The sequence below is a fragment of the Hyperolius riggenbachi genome, chromosome 10, assembly GCF_040937935.1.
Source record: "Hyperolius riggenbachi isolate aHypRig1 chromosome 10, aHypRig1.pri, whole genome shotgun sequence".
Classification (NCBI taxonomy): Eukaryota; Metazoa; Chordata; class Amphibia; order Anura; family Hyperoliidae; genus Hyperolius; species Hyperolius riggenbachi.
In genome coordinates this window covers 289662131-289684825 of record NC_090655.1, presented here as the reverse complement: position 1 = coordinate 289684825, position 22695 = coordinate 289662131, and the positions used below count along the sequence as shown (strand labels likewise).

Here is a 22695-nt window from a genome sequence, read left to right as displayed (position 1 = left end):
ACACTGTACACACACACTGTACACACACACACACTGTACACACACACACACTGTACACACACACTGTACACACACACACACTGTACACACACACTGTACACACACACACACACTGTACACACACACAGACACCACACCCACTGTACACACACACTGTACACACACAGACACCACACACACTGTACACACACAATGTACACACACACACAGACACCACACACACACTCACAGATCCTGCAAACTCTCCTCTCCTGTACATCTCCTGGTGGGTGCACTATGGCTGCTGTCTGCATGCTGTCCCGGGGAAGCTCCAGCCTCAAGATTACACTCAGTGTTGGCAGCTATGGGAGGGGGTGTGGATACTCTGCCTGACATCAGACACAAGTGCCTCACAGACTTGCACCGAAGTTTTCCAGCACTTGTCAGCTGCTGAGAAGCAGCCAGCAGTGCTCCTGCAGTCTGTGGAGGTCTGTACCCAGTAATCACAGAGCGGCGGGTAACTATACCTGGTCCTGTTAGGCTACACACAGCTTCTCCACTCCTCATAAGTTGTATGTGCTGTACAGCCAGCCAATCACCATGCGGCTTCACTCCCTGTAAGGTGATTGGCTGGCTGTACGGCTCATGCAACTGCTAAGGAAGTGGAGTGAAGGAGCCGTTGTATCATAACAGGACGAGTAAAGTATAATTACCCTCCGCATTGTTTATTATCTACCGACCACCCCCCTCCTCTGAGCTGCAACCACCCCGACCTCCTAGCTGCCCTACCACTGCAGCAGAGCTGCACAACATGCGGGGACACCCAGAACTATTGGGGAGACCACCTGGGGGGCCTAGCAGGGTCGAGTATGAGAGCACCCCCTGCACCCCCGTCACGACGCTAGTGGTTATCATTTATTATATGTGGATTTTTTCAGCCAGAAATAAAGTATTTAATATTTTGGACATTACGGTCTTTGTTTTCTTATTTAATGTATTCAGAACTCTTCATGTAGAGCTGTTTACTCTAATTCATACCCATATGTGTGCTGTGTTTATTATTTGCATAACTTGCTCACCATCGCTCCGTGCGCCAATCTCTGCTTAGAAGGGGGGGGACCCACAAGACACCAGGAAACTGTATAGAGGAGAGACGTGGTTTTTAAGAAATGGGGGCGTGGTTAAAGGAGTGGCAGGGGTGTGTCTTAGTGTCCCCTTTTCCTGGCTCCTTGGGAGGTATGCTGAGGGGTGGGAGGATTAGGAGAGGGCAGCAGGACACCTGACTTAGGGAAAGAGAATGGCTCATGTTGCACACTTAGGGGAACCACAAGCCATATAAAGGGGTCAGGTAGGGTGGGATCCAGCCAAGTGGCTGTGGAGGACCTGTCAGGTGGTCAGGAGGATTCTGGGGAGACTTCCTGCGGGGGAGGAGCAGAGTATTGCGAGTGGCAGTGCTGTCAGTGATGGGCATGTAACACATATATATTGAGCTGCCCAGCCTTGCCCCTTCCATGCTGATGCCGGGTATCCGTGGTCCTGTCAATGTGTCACACAGCAGAACAGAAGAGAAGCAGAGAGGTCTGTCTGCAGAGGTGGCCAGGCAGGGGAAGAGAGATTCCAGCTTCTGCACTGTTATAGTGACACAGGGGACCACGCCTCCCATCTAGGGACCATCTCTTTATTAACTGAGAACAGCTGTTACTATCCAGATGACCCTCGTAGGATGTAGAGATATAACCAGGAAAAACCTGCAGAAGAAAAAAAAATATGGCTGCAATTCTCATATTCTCCACAAGATGGTGATCACAGTCATACCAGGACAGGAAGTAGTGTTTGGCATAGAAAGGAAGTTGGGGGTTAGAGTTGAATTGGGAGGAAGTGAAGGGAAGCCATTGCTGGAACTGGTAGCAGAGGAGGTAATAAGATACGTGGAGATATTTGTGATTTTCCATCTCTCTGGTGAAGCTCAAATTCTTCATAACGTGTCATCTTTCCACCAGCTATCTCACCATGGACCAAGGGCAGCATAGACAAGACCACCAGGACCTCTACCAGGATGCCAGGATAGTGAATCAGCTATCCCCCACATCACCGGGTAAGAGGAGAGACTTTAATTTATTGTAAAGGAGAGAGCAGTACTTGGGGTCCACCCCCTCCCCCCAATCATCTGATAAATACAGAGACAATGTATTCAGCCACTGTGTGTGTTTCCTACAGATGTATCCAGTAACAGAAACCCACCAGAGAGATGTACAGGTCCTCTTTATTCCCGGGATTGTCCACCTAGATCCCCCATCATCTGATAATCACATAGAGACAATGTATTCAGTCAGTGTGTGTGTTTCCTACAGATGTCTCCAGTAACAGAAACCCACCAGAGAGATGTACAGGTCCTCTTTATTCCCAGGATTGTCCACCTAGATCCCCCATCATCTGATAATCACATAGAGACAATGTATTCAGTCAGTATGTGTGTTTCCTACAGATGTCTCCAGTAACAGAAACCCACCAGACAGATGTACAGGTCCTCTTTATTCCCAGGATTGTCCACCTAGATCCCCATCATCTGATAAACACATAGAGACAATGTATTCAGTCAGTGTGTGTGTTTCCTACAGATGTATCCAGTAACAGAAACCCACCAGAGAGATGTACAGGTCCTCTTTATTCCCGGGATTGTCCACCTAGATCCCCCATCATCTGATAATCACATAGAGACAATGTATTCAGTCAGTGTGTGTGTTTCCTACAGATGTATCCAGTAACAGAAACCCACCAGAGAGATGTACAGGTCCTCTTTATTCCCAGGATTGTCCAGCTAGATCCCCCATCATCTGATAATCACATAGAGACAATGTATTCAGTCAGTGTGTGTGTTTCCTACAGATGTATCCAGTAACAGAAACCCACCAGAGAGATGTACAGGTGCTCTTTATTCCCAGGATTGTCTACAGGAAGATCCCACCATCCCCCACCATTATCAGGTAGGTGGGGCTGAGGTTCTGCAGAGACTTAAGGCTGTTGTTTTGTGTAGCCTCAGCTTGCTAATAATCATATGTGTAAGATGTATGTAATTGATGCACTTAGGGGGAAGAACTGATTGGTGTAAAAGTTGAAACCAAAGAGGAAGAAGAAGAGACATATGTGAGGAGTGATCAGCAGTCTATGGAGGAGGGAGGCATGATTAGGACAATTAAAGAGGAAGAAGTAGGGACGTATCTGAGGAGTGATCAGCGGTCTATGGAGAAGGGTGACATGATGAGGACAAGTAAAGAAGAAGATGATGATGATGGCACCTATGATTTCAGTGGCCAGCAGTGTAAAGAGGAGGATATAATGATGGTGACAATTAAGGAGGAAGATCTTTTTAAAGACAAAGAAAGAAGTAAGGAAAAACACTGACAGTAATTACCTTTATATTCTTGTTTGCTGCTTTACCATACACAGTAGGGGGTGACTTAGTGTTACTGGCCTGTAATAAGCTGATAATGGTCACTGTACATTACTGTACACAGATTGGCCACAGTAGGGGGTGACTTAGTGTTACCGGCCTGTAATAAGCTGATAATGGTCACTGTACATTACTGTACACAGATTGGTCACAGTAGGGGTGACTTAGTGTTACCGGCCTGTAATAAGCTGATAATGGTCTCTGTACATTACTGTACACAGATTGGTCACAGTAGGGGTGACTTAGTGTTACCGGCCTGTAATAAGCTGATAATGGTCTCTGTACATTACTGTACACACATTGGTCACAGTAGTGGTGACTTAGTGTTACCGGCCTGTAATAAGCTGATAATGGTCACTGTACATTACTGTACACAGATTGGTCACAGTAGGGGTGACTTAGTGTTACCAGCCTGTAATAAGATGATAATGGTCACTGTACATTACTGTACACAGATTGGTCACAGTAGGGGTGACTTAGTGTTACTGGCCTGTAATAAGCTGATGATGGTCACTGTACATTACTGTACACAGATTGGTCACAGTAGGGGGTGACTTAGTGTTACTGGCCTGTAATAAGCTGATAATGGTCACTGTACATTACTGTACACAGATACACTGTAGGGGTGACTTAGTGTTACTGGCCTATAATAAGCTGGTAATGGTCACTGTACATTACTGTACACAGATTGGTCACAGTAGGGGTGACTTAGTGTTACCGGCCTGTAATAAGCTGATAATGGTCTCTGTACATTACTGTACACAGATTGGTCACAGTAGGGGTGACTTAGTGTTACCGGCCTGTAATAAGCTGATAATGGTCTCTGTACATTACTGTACACACATTGGTCACAGTAGTGGTGACTTAGTGTTACCGGCCTGTAATAAGCTGATAATGGTCACTGTACATTACTGTACACAGATTGGTCACAGTAGGGGTGACTTAGTGTTACCAGCCTGTAATAAGATGATAATGGTCACTGTACATTACTGTACACAGATTGGTCACAGTAGGGGTGACTTAGTGTTACTGGCCTGTAATAAGCTGATGATGGTCACTGTACATTACTGTACACAGATTGGTCACAGTAGGGGGTGACTTAGTGTTACTGGCCTGTAATAAGCTGATAATGGTCACTGTACATTACTGTACACAGATACACTGTAGGGGTGACTTAGTGTTACTGGCCTATAATAAGCTGGTAATGGTCACTGTACATTACTGTACACAGATTGGTCACAGTAGGGGTGACTTAGTGTTACCGGCCTGTAATAAGCTGATAATGGTCTCTGTACATTACTGTACACAGATTGGTCACAGTAGGGGTGACTTAGTGTTACCGGCCTGTAATAAGCTGATAATGGTCTCTGTACATTACTGTACACACATTGGTCACAGTAGTGGTGACTTAGTGTTACCGGCCTGTAATAAGCTGATAATGGTCACTGTACATTACTGTACACAGATTGGTCACAGTAGGGGTGACTTAGTGTTACCAGCCTGTAATAAGATGATAATGGTCACTGTACATTACTGTACACAGATTGGTCACAGTAGGGGTGACTTAGTGTTACTGGCCTGTAATAAGCTGATGATGGTCACTGTACATTACTGTACACAGATTGGTCACAGTAGGGGGTGACTTAGTGTTACTGGCCTGTAATAAGCTGATAATGGTCACTGTACATTACTGTACACAGATACACAGTAGGGGTGACTTAGTGTTACTGGCCTATAATAAGCTGGTAATGGTCACTGTACATTACTGTACACAGATTGGTCACAGTAGGGGTGACTTAGTGTTACCGGCCTGTAATAAGCTGATAATGGTCTCTGTACATTACTGTACACAGATTGGTCACAGTAGGGGTGACTTAGTGTTACCGGCCTGTAATAAGCTGATAATGGTCTCTGTACATTACTGTACACACATTGGTCACAGTAGTGGTGACTTAGTGTTACCGGCCTGTAATAAGCTGATAATGGTCACTGTACATTACTGTACACAGATTGGTCACAGTAGGGGTGACTTAGTGTTACCAGCCTGTAATAAGATGATAATGGTCACTGTACATTACTGTACACAGATTGGTCACAGTAGGGGTGACTTAGTGTTACTGGCCTGTAATAAGCTGATGATGGTCACTGTACATTACTGTACACAGATTGGTCACAGTAGGGGGTGACTTAGTGTTACTGGCCTGTAATAAGCTGATAATGGTCACTGTACATTACTGTACACAGATTGGTCACAGTAGGGGGTGACTTAGTGTTACTGGCCTGTAATAAGCTGATGATGGTCACTGTACATTACTGTACACAGACTGGTCACAGTAGGGGGTGACTTAGTGTTACTGGCCTGTAATAAGCTGATAATGGTCACTGTACATTACTGTACACAGATTGGTCACAGTAGGGGGTGACTTAGTGTTACCGGCCTGTAATAAGCTGATAGTGGTCACTGTACATTACTGTACACAGATTAGTCACACTAGGGGTGACTTAGTGTTACCGGCCTGTAATATGCTGATAATGGTCTCTGTACATTACTATACACAGATTGGTCACAGTAGTGGTGACTTAGTGTTACCGGCCTGTAATAAGCTGATAATGGTCACTGTACATTACTGTACTCAGATTGGTCACAGTAGGGGTGACTTAGTGTTACCGGCCTGTAATAAGCTGATAATGGTCACTGTACATTACTGTACACCGATTGGTCACAGTAGGGGTGACTTAGTGTTACTGGCCTGTAATAAGCTGATACTGGTTACTGTACATTACTGTAAACAGAATGGTCACAGTAGGGGTGACTTAGTGTTACTGGCCTGTAATAAGCTGATAATGGTCACTGTACTTTACTGTACACAGATTGGTCGCAGTAGGGGGTGACTTAGTGTTACTGGCCTGAAATAAGCTGATAATGGTCACTGTACATTACTGTACACAGATTGGTCACAGTAGGGGGTGACTTAGTGTTACTGGCCTGTAATAAGCTGATATTGGTCACTGTACATTACTGTACACAGATTGGTCACAGTAGGGGGTGACTTAGTCTTACCAGCCTGTAATAAGCTGATAATGGTCACTGTACATTACTATACACAGATTGGTCACAGTAGAGGTGACTTAGTGTTACTGGCCTGTAATAAGCTGATAATGGTCACTGTACATTGCTGTACACAGATTGGTTACAGTAGGGGGGAGTTAGTGTTACCGGCCTGTAATAAGCTGATAATGGTCACTGCACATTACTGTACACAGATTGATTACAGTATGGGTGACTTAGTGTTACTGGCCTGTAATAAGCTGATAATGGTCACTGTACATTGCTGTACACAGATTGGTTACAGTAGGGGTGACTTAGTGTTACTGGCCTGTAATAAGCTGATAATGGTCACTGTACATTACTGTACACAGATTGGTCACAGTAGGAGGTGACTTAGTGTTACTGGCCTGTAATAAGCTGATAATGGTCACTGTACATTACTGTACACAGATTGGTCACAGTAGGGGGGGACTTAGTGTTACTGGCCTGTAATAAGCTGATAATGGTCACTGTACATTACTGTACACAGATTGGTCCCAGTAGGGGGTGACTTAGTCTTACCAGCCTGTAATAAGCTGATAATGGTCACTGTACATTACTGTACACAGATTGGTCACAGTAGTGGGTGACTTAGTGTTACTGGCCTGTAATAAGCTGATAATGGTCACTGTACATTACTGTACACAGATTGGTCACAGTAGGGGGTGACTAAGTCTTACCAGCCTGTAATAAGCTGATAATGGTCACTGTACATTACTGTACACAGATTGGTCACAGTAGGGGTGACTTAGTGTTACTGGCCTGTAATAAGCTGATAATGGTCACTGTACATTACTGTACACAGATTGGTCACAGTAGGGGGTGACTTAGTGTTACTGACTGTAATAAGCTGATAATGGTCACTGTACATTACTGTACACAGATTGGTCACAGTAGGGGTGACTTAGTGTTACCGGCCTGTAATAAGCTGATAATGGTCACTGTACATTACTGTACACAGATTGGTCACAGTAGGGGTGAGTTAGTGTTACTGGCCTGTAATAAGCTGATAATGGTCACTGTACATTACTGTACACAGATTGGTCACAGTAGGGGTGACTTAGTGTTACTGGCCTGTATTAAGCTGATAATAGTCACTGTACATTACTGTACACAGATTGGTTACAGTAGGGGGTGACTTAGTGTTGCCGGCCTGTAATAAGCTGATAATGGTCACTGTACATTACTGTACACAGATTGGTCACAGTAGGGGGTGACTTAGTGTTACTGGCCTGTAATAAGCTGATAATGGTCACTGTACATTACTGTACACAGATTGGTCACAGTAGGGGTGACTTAGTGTTAGTGGCCTGTAATAAGCTGATAATGGTCACTGTACATTGCTGTACACAGATTGGTTACAGTAGGGGGGAGTTAGTGTTACCGGCCTGTAATAAGCTGATAATGGTCACTGCACATTACTGTACACAGATTGGTTACAGTATGGGTGACTTAGTTTTACTGGCCTGTAATAAGCTGATAATGGTCACTGTACATTGCTCTACACAGATTGGTCACAGTAGGAGGTGATTAGTGTTACCGGCCTGTAATAAGCTGATACTGGTTACTGTACATTACTGTAAACAGATTGGTCACATTAGGGGTGACTTAGTGTTACTGACTGTAATAAGCTGATAATGGTCACTGTACATTACTGTACACAGATTGGTTACAGTAGGGTTGACTTAGTGTTACTGGCCTGTAATAAGCTGATAATGGTCACTGTACATTACTGTACACAGATTGGTCACAGTAGGGGTGACTTAGTGTTACCGGCCTGTAATAAGCTGATAATGGTCACTGTACATTACTGTACACAGATTGGTCACAGTAGGGGTGACTTAGTGTTACCGGCCTGTAATATGCTGATAATGGTCACTGTACATTACTGTACACAGATTGGTCACAGTAGGGGTGACTTAGTGTTACCAGCCTGTAATAAGCTGATAATGGTCACTGTACATTACTGTACACAGATTGGTCACAGTAGGGTTGACTTGGTGTTACTGGCCTGTAATAAGCTGATAATGGTCACTGTACATTACTGTACACAGATTGGTCACAGTAGGGGTGACTTAGTGTTACTGGCTTGTAATAAGCTGATAATGGTCACTGTACATTACTGTACACAGATTAGTCACAGTAGGGATGACTTAGTGTTTCCGGCCTGTAATAAGCTTATAATGGTCACTGTACATTACTGTACACAGATTGGTCACAGTAGAGGTGACTTAGTGTTACTGGCCTGTAATAAGCTGATAATGGACACTGCACATTACTGTACACAGATTGGTTACAGTAGGGGTGACTCAGTGTTCCTGGCCTGTAATAAGCTGATAATGGTCACTGTACATTACTGTACACAGATTCGTCACAGTAGGGATGACTTAGTGTTACCGGCCTGTAATAAGCTGATAATGGTCACTGTACATTACTGTACACAGATTGGTCACAGTAGAGGTGACTTAGTGTTACTGGCCTGTAATAAGCTGATAATGGTCACTGCACATTACTGTACACAGATTGGTCACAGTAGAGGTGACTTAGTGTTACCAGGCCTGTAATAAGCTGATAATGGTCACTGTACATTACTGTACACAGATTGGTCACAGTAGGGGTGACTTAGTGTTACCAGGCTGTAATGAGCTGATAATGGTCACTGTATATTACTGTACACAGATTGGTCACAGTAGGGAGTGACTTAGTGTTACCGGCCTGTAATAAGCTGATAATGGTCACTGTACATTGCTGTACATAGATTGGTTACAGTAGGGGTGACTTAGTGTTACCAGCCTGTAATAAGCTGATAATGGTCACTGTACATTACTGTACACAGATTGGTTACAGTAGGGGTGACTTAGTGTTACTGGCCTTTAATAAGCTGATAATGGTCACTGTACATTACTGTACACAGATTGGTCACAGTAGGGGTGACTTAGTGTTACCAGCCTGTAATAAGCTGATAATGGTTACTGTACACAGATTGGTCACAGTAGGGGTGACTTAGTGTTACCGGCCTGTAATAAGCTGATAACGGTCACTGTACATTATGTACACAGATTGGTCACAGTAGGGGGTGACTTAGTGTTACTGGCTTGTAATAAGCTGATAACGGTCACTGTACATTACTGTATACAGATTGGTCACAGTAGGGGTGACTTAGTGTTACCGGCCTGTAATAAGCTGATAATGGTCACTGTACATTACTGTACACAGATTGGTCACAGTAGGGGTGACTTAGTGTTACCGGCCTGTAATAAGCTGATAATGGTCACTGTACATTACTGTACACAGATTGGTAACAGTAGGGGTGACTTAGTGTTACCAGCCTGTAATAAGCTGATAATGGTCACTGTACATTACTGTACACAGATTGGTCACAGTAGGGGTGACTTAGTGTTACCGGCCTGTAATAAGCTGATAATGGTCACTGTACATTGCTGTACATAGATTGGTTACAGTAGGGGTGACTTAGTGTTACCAGACTGTAATAAGCTGATAATGGTCACTGTACATTACTGTACACAGATTGGTCACAGTAGGGGTGACTTAGTGTTATTGGCCTGTAATAAGCTGATAATGGTCACTGTACATTACTGTACACAGATTGGTCACAGTAGGGGTGACTTAGTGTTACCGGCCTGTAATAAGCTGATAATGGTCACTGTACATTACTGTACACAGATTGGTCACAGTAGTGGTGAGTTAGTGTTACTGGTCTGTAATAAGCTGATAATGGTCACTATACATTACTATACACAGATTGGTCACAGTAGGGGTGACTTAGTGTTACTGGCCTGTAATAAGCTGATAATGGTCACTGTACATTACTGTACACAGATTGGTCACAGTGGGGGTGACTTAGTGTTACTGGCCTGTAATAAGCTGATAATGGTCACTATACATTACTATACACAGATTGGTCACAGTAGGGGTGACTTAGTGTTACTGGCCTGTAATAAGCTGATAATGGTCACTGTACATTACTGTACACAGATTGGTCACAGTAGGGGTGACTTAGTGTTACTGGCCTGTAATAAGCTGATAATGGTCACTATACATTACTATACACAGATTGGTCACAGTAGGGGTGACTTAGTGTTACTGGCCTGTAATAAGCTGATAATGGTCACTGTACATTACTGTACACAGATTGGTCACAGTGGGGGTGACTTAGTGTTACCAGCCTGTAATAAGCTGATAATGGTCACTGTACATTACTGTACACAGATTGGTCACAGTAGGGGTGACTTAGTGTTACCGGCCTGTAATAAGCTGCTAATGGTCACTGTACATTACTGTACACAGATTGGTCACAGTAGCGGTGACTTAGTGTTACCAGCCTGTAATAAGCTGATAATGGTCACTGTACATTACTGTACACAGATTGGTCACAGTAGAGGTGACTTAGTGTTACCGGCCTGTAATAAGCTGATAATGGTCACTGTACACTACTGTACACAGATTGGTCACAGTAGGGGTGACTTCGTGTTTCTGGCCTGTAATAAGCTGATAATGGTCACTGTACATTACTGTACACAGATTGGTCACAGTAGAGGTGACTTAGTGTTACTGGCCTGTAATAAGCTGATAATGGTCACTGCACATTACTGTACACAGATTGGTCACAGTAGAGGTGACTTAGTGTTACCAGGCCTGTAATAAGCTGATAATGGTCACTGTACATTACTGTACACAGATTGGTCACAGTAGGGGTGACTTAGTGTTACCAGGCTGTAATGAGCTGATAATGGTCACTGTATATTACTGTACACAGATTGGTCACAGTAGGGAGTGACTTAGTGTTACCGGCCTGTAATAAGCTGATAATGGTCACTGTACATTGCTGTACATAGATTGGTTACAGTAGGGGTGACTTAGTGTTACCAGCCTGTAATAAGCTGATAATGGTCACTGTACATTACTGTACACAGATTGGTTACAGTAGGGGTGACTTAGTGTTACTGGCCTTTAATAAGCTGATAATGGTCACTGTACATTACTGTACACAGATTGGTCACAGTAGGGGTGACTTAGTGTTACCGGCCTGTAATAAGCTGATAATGGTTACTGTACATTACTGTACACAGATTGGTAACAGTAGGGGTGACTTAGTGTTACCAGCCTGTAATAAGCTGATAATGGTTACTGTACACAGATTGGTCACAGTAGGGGTGACTTAGTGTTACCGGCCTGTAATAAGCTGATAACGGTCACTGTACATTATGTACACAGATTGGTCACAGTAGGGGGTGACTTAGTGTTACTGGCTTGTAATAAGCTGATAACGGTCACTGTACATTACTGTATACAGATTGGTCACAGTAGGGGTGACTTAGTGTTACTGGCCTGTAATAAGCTGATAATGGTCACTGTACATTACTGTACACAGATTGGTCACAGTAAGGGGAGTTAGTGTTACTGGCCTGTAATAAGCTGATAATGGTCACTGTACATTACTGTACACAGATTGGTCACAGTAGGGGTGACTTAGTGTTACCGGCCTGTAATAAGCTGATAATGGTCACTGTACATTACTGTACACAGATTGGTCACAGTAGGGGTGACTTAGTGTTACCGGCCTGTAATAAGCTGATAATGGTCACTGTACATTACTGTACACAGATTGGTCACAGTAGGGGTGACTTAGTGTTACTGACCTGTAATAAGCTGATAATGGTCACTGTACATTACTGTACACAGATTGGTCACAGTAGGGGTGACTTAGTGTTACCGGCCTGTAATAAGCTGATAATGGTCACTGCACATTACTGTACACAGATTGGTCACAGTAGGGGGTGACTTAGTGTTACCGGCCTGTAATAAGCTGATAATGGTCACTGTACATTACTGTACACAGATTGGTCACAGTAGGGGTTACTTAGTGTTACCGGCCTGTAATAAGCTGATAATGGTCACTGTACATTACTGTACACAGATTGGTCACAGTAGAGGTGACTTAGTGTTACCAGCCTGTAATAAGCTGATAATGGTCACTGTACATTACTGTACACAGATTGGTCACAGTAGGGGTGACTTAGTGTTACTGGCCTGTAATAAGCTGATAATGGTCACTGTACATTACTGTATACAGATAGGTCACAGTAGAGGGTGACTTAGTGTTACCAGCCTGTAATAAGCTGATAATGGTCACTGTACATTACTGTACACAGACTGGTCACAGTAGGGGTGACTTAGTGTTACCAGCCTGTAATAAGCTGATAATGGTCACTGTACATTACTGTACACAGATTGGTCACAGTAGGGGTGACTTAGTGTTACCAGCCTGTAATAAGCTGATAATGGTCACTGTACATTACTGTACACAGATTGGTCACAGTAGGGGTGACTTAGTGTTACCGGCCAGTAATAAGCTGATAATGGTCACTGTACATTACTGTACACAGATTGGTCACAGTAGGGGAGACTTAGTGTTACCAGCCTGTAATAAGCTGATAATGGTCACTGTACATTACTGTACACAGATTGGTCACAGTAGGGGTGACTTAGTGTTACTGGCCTGTAATAAGCTGATAATGGTCACTGTACATTACTGTACACAGATTGGTCACAGTAGGGGGTGACTTAGTGTTACTGGCCTGTAATAAGCTGATAATGGTCACTGTACATTACTGTACACAGATTGGTCACAGTAGGGGTGACTTAGTGTTACCAGCCTGTAATAAGCTGATAATGGTCACTGTACATTACTGTACACAGATTGATCACAGTAGGGGTGACTTAGTGTTACTGACCTGTAATAAGCTGATAATGGTCACTGTACATTACTGTACACAGATTGGTCACAGTAGGGGGTGACTTAGTGTTACTGGCCTGTAATAAGCTGATAATGGTCACTGTACATTACTGTACACAGATTGGTCACAGTAGGGGTGACTTAGTGTTACCAGCCTGTAATAAGCTGATAATGGTCACTGTACATTACTGTACACAGATTGATCACAGTAGGGGTGACTTAGTGTTACTGACCTGTAATAAGCTGATAATGGTCACTGTACATTACTGTACACAGATTGGTCACAGTAGGGGTGACTTAGTGTTACCGGCCTGTAATAAGCTGCTAATGGTCACTGTACATTACTGTACACAGATTGGTCACAGTAGCGGTGACTTAGTGTTACCAGCCTGTAATAAGCTGATAATGGTCACTGTACATTACTGTACACAGATTGGTCACAGTAGAGGTGACTTAGTGTTACCGGCCTGTAATAAGCTGATAATGGTCACTGTACACTACTGTACACAGATTGGTCACAGTAGGGGTGACTTCGTGTTTCTGGCCTGTAATAAGCTGATAATGGTCACTGTACATTACTGTACACAGATTGGTCACAGTAGAGGTGACTTAGTGTTACTGGCCTGTAATAAGCTGATAATGGTCACTGCACATTACTGTACACAGATTGGTCACAGTAGAGGTGACTTAGTGTTACCAGGCCTGTAATAAGCTGATAATGGTCACTGTACATTACTGTACACAGATTGGTCACAGTAGGGGTGACTTAGTGTTACCAGGCTGTAATGAGCTGATAATGGTCACTGTATATTACTGTACACAGATTGGTCACAGTAGGGAGTGACTTAGTGTTACCGGCCTGTAATAAGCTGATAATGGTCACTGTACATTGCTGTACATAGATTGGTTACAGTAGGGGTGACTTAGTGTTACCAGCCTGTAATAAGCTGATAATGGTCACTGTACATTACTGTACACAGATTGGTTACAGTAGGGGTGACTTAGTGTTACTGGCCTTTAATAAGCTGATAATGGTCACTGTACATTACTGTACACAGATTGGTCACAGTAGGGGTGACTTAGTGTTACCGGCCTGTAATAAGCTGATAATGGTTACTGTACATTACTGTACACAGATTGGTAACAGTAGGGGTGACTTAGTGTTACCAGCCTGTAATAAGCTGATAATGGTTACTGTACACAGATTGGTCACAGTAGGGGTGACTTAGTGTTACCGGCCTGTAATAAGCTGATAACGGTCACTGTACATTATGTACACAGATTGGTCACAGTAGGGGGTGACTTAGTGTTACTGGCTTGTAATAAGCTGATAACGGTCACTGTACATTACTGTATACAGATTGGTCACAGTAGGGGTGACTTAGTGTTACTGGCCTGTAATAAGCTGATAATGGTCACTGTACATTACTGTACACAGATTGGTCACAGTAAGGGGAGTTAGTGTTACTGGCCTGTAATAAGCTGATAATGGTCACTGTACATTACTGTACACAGATTGGTCACAGTAGGGGTGACTTAGTGTTACCGGCCTGTAATAAGCTGATAATGGTCACTGTACATTACTGTACACAGATTGGTCACAGTAGGGGTGACTTAGTGTTACCGGCCTGTAATAAGCTGATAATGGTCACTGTACATTACTGTACACAGATTGGTCACAGTAGGGGTGACTTAGTGTTACTGACCTGTAATAAGCTGATAATGGTCACTGTACATTACTGTACACAGATTGGTCACAGTAGGGGTGACTTAGTGTTACCGGCCTGTAATAAGCTGATAATGGTCACTGCACATTACTGTACACAGATTGGTCACAGTAGGGGGTGACTTAGTGTTACCGGCCTGTAATAAGCTGATAATGGTCACTGTACATTACTGTACACAGATTGGTCACAGTAGGGGTTACTTAGTGTTACCGGCCTGTAATAAGCTGATAATGGTCACTGTACATTACTGTACACAGATTGGTCACAGTAGAGGTGACTTAGTGTTACCAGCCTGTAATAAGCTGATAATGGTCACTGTACATTACTGTACACAGATTGGTCACAGTAGGGGTGACTTAGTGTTACTGGCCTGTAATAAGCTGATAATGGTCACTGTACATTACTGTATACAGATAGGTCACAGTAGAGGGTGACTTAGTGTTACCAGCCTGTAATAAGCTGATAATGGTCACTGTACATTACTGTACACAGACTGGTCACAGTAGGGGTGACTTAGTGTTACCAGCCTGTAATAAGCTGATAATGGTCACTGTACATTACTGTACACAGATTGGTCACAGTAGGGGTGACTTAGTGTTACCAGCCTGTAATAAGCTGATAATGGTCACTGTACATTACTGTACACAGATTGGTCACAGTAGGGGTGACTTAGTGTTACCGGCCAGTAATAAGCTGATAATGGTCACTGTACATTACTGTACACAGATTGGTCACAGTAGGGGAGACTTAGTGTTACCAGCCTGTAATAAGCTGATAATGGTCACTGTACATTACTGTACACAGATTGGTCACAGTAGGGGTGACTTAGTGTTACTGGCCTGTAATAAGCTGATAATGGTCACTGTACATTACTGTACACAGATTGGTCACAGTAGGGGGTGACTTAGTGTTACTGGCCTGTAATAAGCTGATAATGGTCACTGTACATTACTGTACACAGATTGGTCACAGTAGGGGTGACTTAGTGTTACCAGCCTGTAATAAGCTGATAATGGTCACTGTACATTACTGTACACAGATTGGTCACAGTAGGGGAGACTTAGTGTTACCAGCCTGTAATAAGCTGATAATGGTCACTGTACATTACTGTACACAGATTGGTCACAGTAGGGGTGACTTAGTGTTACTGGCCTGTAATAAGCTGATAATGGTCACTGTACATTACTGTACACAGATTGGTCACAGTAGGGGGTGACTTAGTGTTACTGGCCTGTAATAAGCTGATAATGGTCACTGTACATTACTGTACACAGATTGATCACAGTAGGGGTGACTTAGTGTTACCAGCCTGTAATAAGCTGATAATGGTCACTGTACATTACTGTACACAGATTGGTCACAGTAGGGGGTGACTTAGTGTTACTGACCTGTAATAAGCTGATAATGGTCACTGTACATTACTGTACACAGATTGGTCACAGTAGGAGTGACTTAGTGTTACTGGCCTCCAATTCAATCAGACGTGTTACAGCACCAATGATCACAATATGATGTGCAGGAATCCACTCTGGAGCATCAAGTGTTAGCAGTAATTCCTCAAGGTCCGCACCATCAAAAAGTCCTTCTTTAGTAAAGTATCAAAATCATAAAAGCATAATAAAACAGCGTGGAAGTATGCAGATGACGCACAGGCGTTTCGGACCATAACAGTCCTTTCTCAAATCATCATAGACCCACACTGAACCTTCCCATTAAAATACATGCCTATATACCCCACAAGAGGACCACAAAGAGAACTGTCTCATTACCTGCTCTGCATATGTATAAGGTACCCTTCCACCAATCGGGTCCAGCCCAGGAGCTGCATTGTCCAATCACCAAACAGTCACATGCAAAAGCATGATGAAATGAAAATAAGCCCAGGTAGCATAAATGGGACTGACATCTGTCACTCTCAACTATAGTCCACCATAACTAAGTACAGGGAACTTATATTTTAGATAATCGTGTTTGGTGTCATCCTCATGAGCTTCCTGTATCCAATGGGCAGCCCCACAGATCCCCCTCTACCAATTGAAGCGAAGCCGACAACGTCCGCTATGTCAGCAGGTTAGCCGCCACCCAATAGGGAACAGTCCATCCTCCCGGGGTGCCAATAGGAAAAGCGCCGACAACGTCCGCTAGATAGGCAGTGCCATCACATGGTCCGCAATATCCAATGTGATGCACGCTATTGTGTATCTAATAAGGAGCCAATAGGGTGAGCGCCGACAGCGTCCGCCGCCGAACAGTGCAGCCTCATGGTCCAATGACCAATCGGGTACACGCCGACAGCGTCCGCCCAAACAAGTCCCCCAAGAAAGCCACCCGCAGCCTCATAGGGGGAGTGTCTGGGCGTCACACTGTAAATACCCAAAGCTAAACAAAGGGGTGTGTAATTCTCCCTCCCCCTTACAACACGGAGGAGTAGACAAAGGAGCATAGGCTATGATTCCTGCATAGTGAATACATAGACTCACGATCCATAACGGACTTTCGTCCATATCATAGAGACTGGTTACAGAGGAGGATCCACGAAGCCATCCACTTGTGGCTGCATAGTAAGGACAATGTAAACACACATATATGAGAACACAAGGTTATATTTACCTACATGTTCCAATGTGCGCAGCGCCTCCAAATACACCCCCTGGTGGAAATAAAATGTAATACACATTAAGTGACATACAGCAATACATGCATAATCAAATTAAAGCAGATATATCATAGTCTCAATTGAGACCCTTAGGTTCCATAGTATCTAGCTTTTTTATCCAATAGTTTTCTCTTAAAGCCAACAATCTATGTCGATCCCCCCCTCTCTCCGTGGTACTGGTATACCCTCAATCACCTGCACCCGCGTTTGTGATAAACGATGACCCTTTATACAAAAATGGTTGGAAACTGAAAGTTCCCGATTTTGGTTCCTAATATGTGATTTATGGGACGATAATCTATCCTTGAGGGTTTGGGTAGTTTTTCCCACATAACCCAGCCCACAGGGACATTTCAAAAGATAAATAACAAATCTAGAATCACAGGTATACATACCCTTAATCTTAAACTTCGTCCCTCGGCTGGGGTGGGTAAATGTATCCCCCTTCACGATATAGCTACAAAGATGACACCCCATACATGGATAAGTCCCATTCCTCCTAGTCCCCTCATTTTTGAGTGGTCCTAGATCATTTCGTACCAATTTGTCTCTAAGGGCCCTTTTCCACTGCAATCGCTAGCGTTCACGCTGAACGCTAGCGATTGCTGAATCGCAATTACCGGCGATTCCCCGACGTTCGCGGCCGCGATTTTGCTATGCTATGCACTGCATAGCAAAATCGCGGCAAATATCGCTCCGCCGCGTGTTCGCGTTCCCGGCAAAAACGAATCGCGGTAGTGGAAATGACCTACCGCGATTCCTATGTTAAAAAGCAAACCGTAGCGATTGTAAAATCGCTAGCGGTTTGCGTTTTTGCGCTGGTGGAAAAGGGCCCTTAGTGACGGTGCCTTTTTAAAAGAAAGAAGGGGCCAGTCGTGAAATTCCCTAACAGTAGGTAACCCACGTCTCAATAAGGGCCAATGTTTGTTAATGATATGGCTGATTTTGTCTGATAGTACATTGAATGTGGTGACACATGGTATCCTTTCTCTAATCCCTAATCTTACATCACTATGTTTCGAAAGAAATCTACCCCCTGTTTTGAATTTAAAATCCTCCTGGAGGCAAATAGCTGGATAACCCCGGGCCAGAAACTTATACCTCATTTCTTTCAGTCTCAATTCTCTAACAATAGGGTCACTCACTATCCTCTCAATTCTTTTAAACTGTCCCTTTGGTATATTATACCTAACATGGGGAGGATGGAAGCTTGAAAAATGTAGTATCGAATTTTTATCTGTCGGTTTGACATATAAATCCGTGGTCAAACGGCTCCCATCTCTAATTACCCGCGTGTCTAGGAAGCTGACACCTGCTTGGTCACAGTGGACGGTTAACCGAATACTAGAACATCTGTTGTGCAGTTCATCCACAAAGGCATCTAGGCTCGAACGCGGACCCCTCCATAGCACAAAAATGTCATCAATGCATCGCTGCCATAGCAACGCATGTTTGACAAACCGAGCACTAGAATACACAAAGGCCTCCTCGTAGAGGCCCATGTAAAGGTTAGCATAGGAGGGGGCCATGTTCGAGCCCATCGCAGTGCCCCTGCGTTGTACATAAAAAGTAGAATCGAACAAAAAATAATTGTTTCTCAAAATAAATTCAAGCATCGTCAACAAAAACTTTTTTTGTATGTTATCAAAATCGGTACATAACATGAGATAAAAGTCAACCTCCTCCAACCCCTCCTCATGGGGTATGGCCGTGTATAAACTACTCACGTCCATCGTGACCAACCAAGTGTCATCATCCAAATCATCAACCACCGAGATTATCTCCAAAAAATGTTGGGTGTCCCTCAAATAAGACTGTAGATTGGTCACCATAGGTCTAAGGATCTTATCCAGAAATATAGCAATGTTTGAAAAAATGGAATCGATCCCTGAGACTATGGGACGTCCTGGGGGATTCTTGAGATCCTTGTGTATTTTGGGAAGTGTGTATATGATGGGAATTCTGGGGGATGTTTTCACCAAAAATGTCTTTAGATCTTTGTCTATAATCCCATTATTGTCTGCATCTGTTACAAGTTTTTCAATCTGTTGTTGTAGGTCAGGGGTGGGGTCACATGTCAGTTTCTCATAGACATCCTCATCACACAGTTGTCTAAGTAATTCCTCCCTGTATTTAGATCTATCCATAACCACTACAGCACCACCCTTATCTGCTGCACGAATGGTGATTAATTTATTCATAGTGAGTGATCTAACAGCTTCACGTTCCTGTAAACAAAGATTGTTAGTAATATTTTTACATTTTTTTGGCCTCAAAATCAGCCTGTAGGTCAGAAATGTCCTTCTGTACATGTCCAATATATGTGTTAATCACCCCATGTGAAGAGGGTGTAAACTGACTAGTATTTCTTAAACCCCACTCCTTAAGCTGTAAGCAATCATTTTGTCCCTGTGATTGAGAAAAAAAAGTAGCCACTAGAGAAAAATTGTTTCAATTTAAGTGAATCTGAAAAATCTCGTCAGTTCCAAATCCAGTTGGAAAAAATCGGGAAAATTACTTGGGCAAAAAGATAACCCGAGATTAAGTACACAATGTTCAGCTTCTGTGAGATCATGAGATTAAATGTTTACCACCAAGTCCACTGGAACTATGTTCTCTTCCTCAGCTGCATCTTGGAGTTCTCTTTCAACTTGTCTTTGTTTTTGGAACCTTTTTCCTCCCCTCCGCTTGCGTTGTCTGACTGACCGGATTGGTCGTTCGTAGTTTGTAAAAAATCCGTGGATGATCCCTCACCTGCATCATTTGGGTTTTTTAGTTTTTTACGGGGATTTTTTGGTTTGACAGGTCTCGGACGTCTGTATTGGCCTTCTCCACCACTCCTCTGCCAACGATATACGTAACCTGTACTATAATCCTGTGCATCTCTATTGAATTTACCCCTTTTCACCTCCTCCAATGATGTTTCATATTCTTTCAGGGTTCCTTTAAATTTCTCGAATTCCTCTTTGTCCAACAGTTCGCCCAAGGAAGTAAATTTAGCATTGATCTGTTCCTCTAATAGCGGAAGTTCCTTCATGATCTCCTGGACAGTGCACAACATAGCATCAAAGGCCGCACGATTCCATATATATTCCCATCTTCCACAGTATTCTTTATTCTTTGGAAAGAGGATGGGGGCCACCTGAGCTCTAATCTGTCTCGGTATCTTCCCATCCTTATAATATTCTACCAATGTTTTGGCATGTAGGTCTAAATCAATATATGCAGCGAAATGATTTTTTGGATGAGCAAGATTCTGCCATGGCTTCAACACCTGATGACATCCTGGACAGTGGAACGGTATGTAACGAAAATGCATTGTATTACTGTACATTCCATCATTATTCAAACAGTGTGTAAAAAGGTCTGGCTTTTATTATATGTTGTTGAGCTGCAGAAGTAATTTTTGCACAATTCGCTACACAGGAAATGGCGTTAGGGGGTGAGCGCTAGCAGCTCCCACTACTTGGACCCCCGCCGCACGGACTGAGTTGTCAGCGCATGTTGCGGCTATACAAACTATTGTCCACAACACGCGCTGACAGCTCAGTTGGTGCGACGGGATACAACCGGTGTTTGCTGCTAGCTAGCGCCTAGCAATGTTTACTGAAGTGAGCCCTATATGTCTGAACATAGTGGCATAGCAGTAGGCCTTGCATAGTTCTTTTATTGAGTGGGGGGGATGTAGAACATGGGTGGCGGGGGGTGTAGGGAGGGTAAACGATGGGTACAGTGGAGAAGAGATACCATGGGCCAGATTCACAAAAGCGTGCTACAGATTGCACTGCCGTTTTTGGTAGAGCATTGTTTATCGAGCGATGTCAAATGTTCGCAGACTGCACAGCACACGATGCGGCGTTTTAGACGCGTTGTGCCCAATAACTTACATTGGGCGGTACGCGTCTAAAACGTTGCATCAAGCGCTGAGCAGTGCACCAGAATGTGCGCGTGACCCCTAAAAAACACCTTAATCAGGGTACAGATGTCGACAACATTTTCACAAAAGGAATATGCAGTGGGTAGGGAACTATGACTATTTAAAGCGAATTGTGTTCCTCTCTGTCATCTCTCTGTCATGGGTAGGGTACTATTACATACTATTTAAAATGCATTGTGTTCATCCGCCGTTCTAATCCTTGCACGTCTTCTCCCAAGTCAGACGACTCTCCTGCTTTGTAATGAGGACATATTGCAGCGCACTTGCTCAGTATGCCCTTTGTGCTTCCCCATGGACAAGCATACTGATGTAGCTTCCTGCTCTGTCATCATGTGCAGCCACGGTGGAGCAGAACGGACATACTGAGCATGTGTGGTGCCATATGTCCTGATTAGAAGCCGTCCTCTAACCTTGGATAGGAAAGTGAAGGATTCATTGCAGGAGAACGGCAGCTGATGGAGGGGAACAAAACGCATAGCATTCACGAAGCGAGTTTATTGCGAAATTCTATAGACTTTTGTAAGCATGTGAAATGGTGTAACGTTTTCATGTTCTTTTTTATGCAGTCTTTGGAAGAAGACACAAGCATAGTGGAAGCCACACCCAACCTCATCACAAGTACACCCACGTCTTCTTCAAGACCCGATGCGTCCCAGAGTTTGCGGGTGAACAACCGCCGAAAGAGATCCAATAATTCAAGTGGCACTGACTCCAGGTCCATTCTAGAAATGTTTTTGCAAGCCCGACAAACTGACGAGTTTGATTGTGTGGGACAAACTATGGCCAAAAAATTGCGTAACTTGGACCCCGACCAGAGGGCTGCTTTTCAGGTGTGCCTTTCACAACTGTTTAGCCTGGCAGAGAGGAAAAAATTGGACCCAGACAACCCACTTGCACTGTTTACACCATCGCCCACTCGACAACAAGGACCTGTACCGTATACATCCTCTGTACCAGTGCAGGCACAGAACACTGGCAGACAGCACTTTAATCATTCGCCGCAGTCCTATAGCCGCCACTCACAAAACCCCTATGGCATGGAAGCACAGGGGCATGTGCTGTATAACCGTTCACTGACGCCACCCTTGCCACAATTTGAC

At 43.7% G+C, this 22695-nt stretch overlaps 1 protein-coding gene across 1 annotated transcript in view; it reads left to right on the top strand.

Moving 5' to 3' along the window:
• The window catches only part of LOC137537289 (zinc finger protein 850-like), a 347039-nt gene that overhangs the window by 244341 nt on the left and 80003 nt on the right, over positions 1 to 22695 (top strand). The window contains exon 5 of the mRNA XM_068259367.1: positions 3067 to 3364. Within this exon, the coding sequence (XP_068115468.1) occupies positions 3067 to 3364 (298 nt within the window). The remainder of the gene's footprint in view (positions 1 to 3066; positions 3365 to 22695) is intronic.